Source organism: Gossypium raimondii, chromosome 3, assembly GCF_025698545.1.
Source record: "Gossypium raimondii isolate GPD5lz chromosome 3, ASM2569854v1, whole genome shotgun sequence".
Taxonomy (NCBI): domain Eukaryota; kingdom Viridiplantae; phylum Streptophyta; class Magnoliopsida; order Malvales; family Malvaceae; genus Gossypium; species Gossypium raimondii.
Window position 1 is genome coordinate 34,477,782 of NC_068567.1, and position 993 is coordinate 34,478,774.

At 37.4% G+C, this 993-nt stretch overlaps 1 protein-coding gene across 1 annotated transcript; it reads right to left on the reverse strand.

Moving 5' to 3' along the window:
• Positions 1–228: 228 nt before the first annotated feature.
• On the reverse strand, positions 229–621 carry LOC105795834 (uncharacterized). The gene has a single exon (XM_012625491.1). It carries the CDS (start codon positions 619–621, stop codon positions 229–231), a length of 393 nt encoding a protein of 130 aa, XP_012480945.1.
• Between the last annotated feature and the right edge of the window lie 372 nt (positions 622–993).

Sequence of the window (993 nt, forward strand, 5' to 3'; positions counted from 1 at the left end):
CAATTTAATGGTCTCTGTCTGCTTTTGATCATTGTTGCCAAAATATTGTTTCAGCCTCTATCCATTTACTTTGAACTGGTGTCCATGACATAAATCTTGAATTGTGACTGCACCATGAGGAAATATGGCGACAACTTCAAAAGGTCCAGACCAACATGAACGCAATTTACTTGGGTGCAATTTGAGTCGAGAATGGAATAATAAAACCTGTTGACCCGTGATAAATTGTCACTGTAAAATAATCTGGTCATGCCATTGTTTGTTATTTTCCTTGTAAATTGTAGCATTTTCATAAGCATTTTTCTTAATCTCCTCTAATTCAATGATATCCAATGGTCTTTCCTTTCCAGCTGCTTCATAGTCCATGTTCACTTGCTTAATTGCCCACATTGCTTTGTGCTCCAGTTCGACTGGCAAGTGACATGCTTTCCCAAAAACCAATTGATACGGCAACATCTCTAATGGATTTTTGTATGTTGTCTGCAATGCCCATAAAGCATCATCTAATTGGAAATACCAATCTTTCCTCGAAGCGTTTACAACCTTCTCAAGAATGTTCTTAATTTGTCGATTCAAAACTTCAGTTTGTTCATTGGTTTGCGGATGATAAGTAGTAGCCATTCTGTGATTAAATCCATATCTCTTCAATGTGGTCGCCACTCAGTTGCAATGAAAGTGTGTACCCTAATCACTAATCAATGTCTTTGGTGTGCCAAAGCGGGTGAGTATATGCTTGTGAAAAAATTTTAGCACTGTCTTTGCATCATCCTTTGGGACTGCAACAGCTTCAACCCACTTCAAGACGTAGTCAACAACTACTAATATATAAATATTTCCAAATGAGCTCAGAAACAGTCCCATAAAATCCATACCTCAAACATTGAATAATTTAACCTCCATAATTGGCTGCTGCAACATTTCATTGCATCAGGATATAGAATGAGTGCGTTAACACCTATCACATTGATTCACAAAATTGTGGGCGTATTTGAA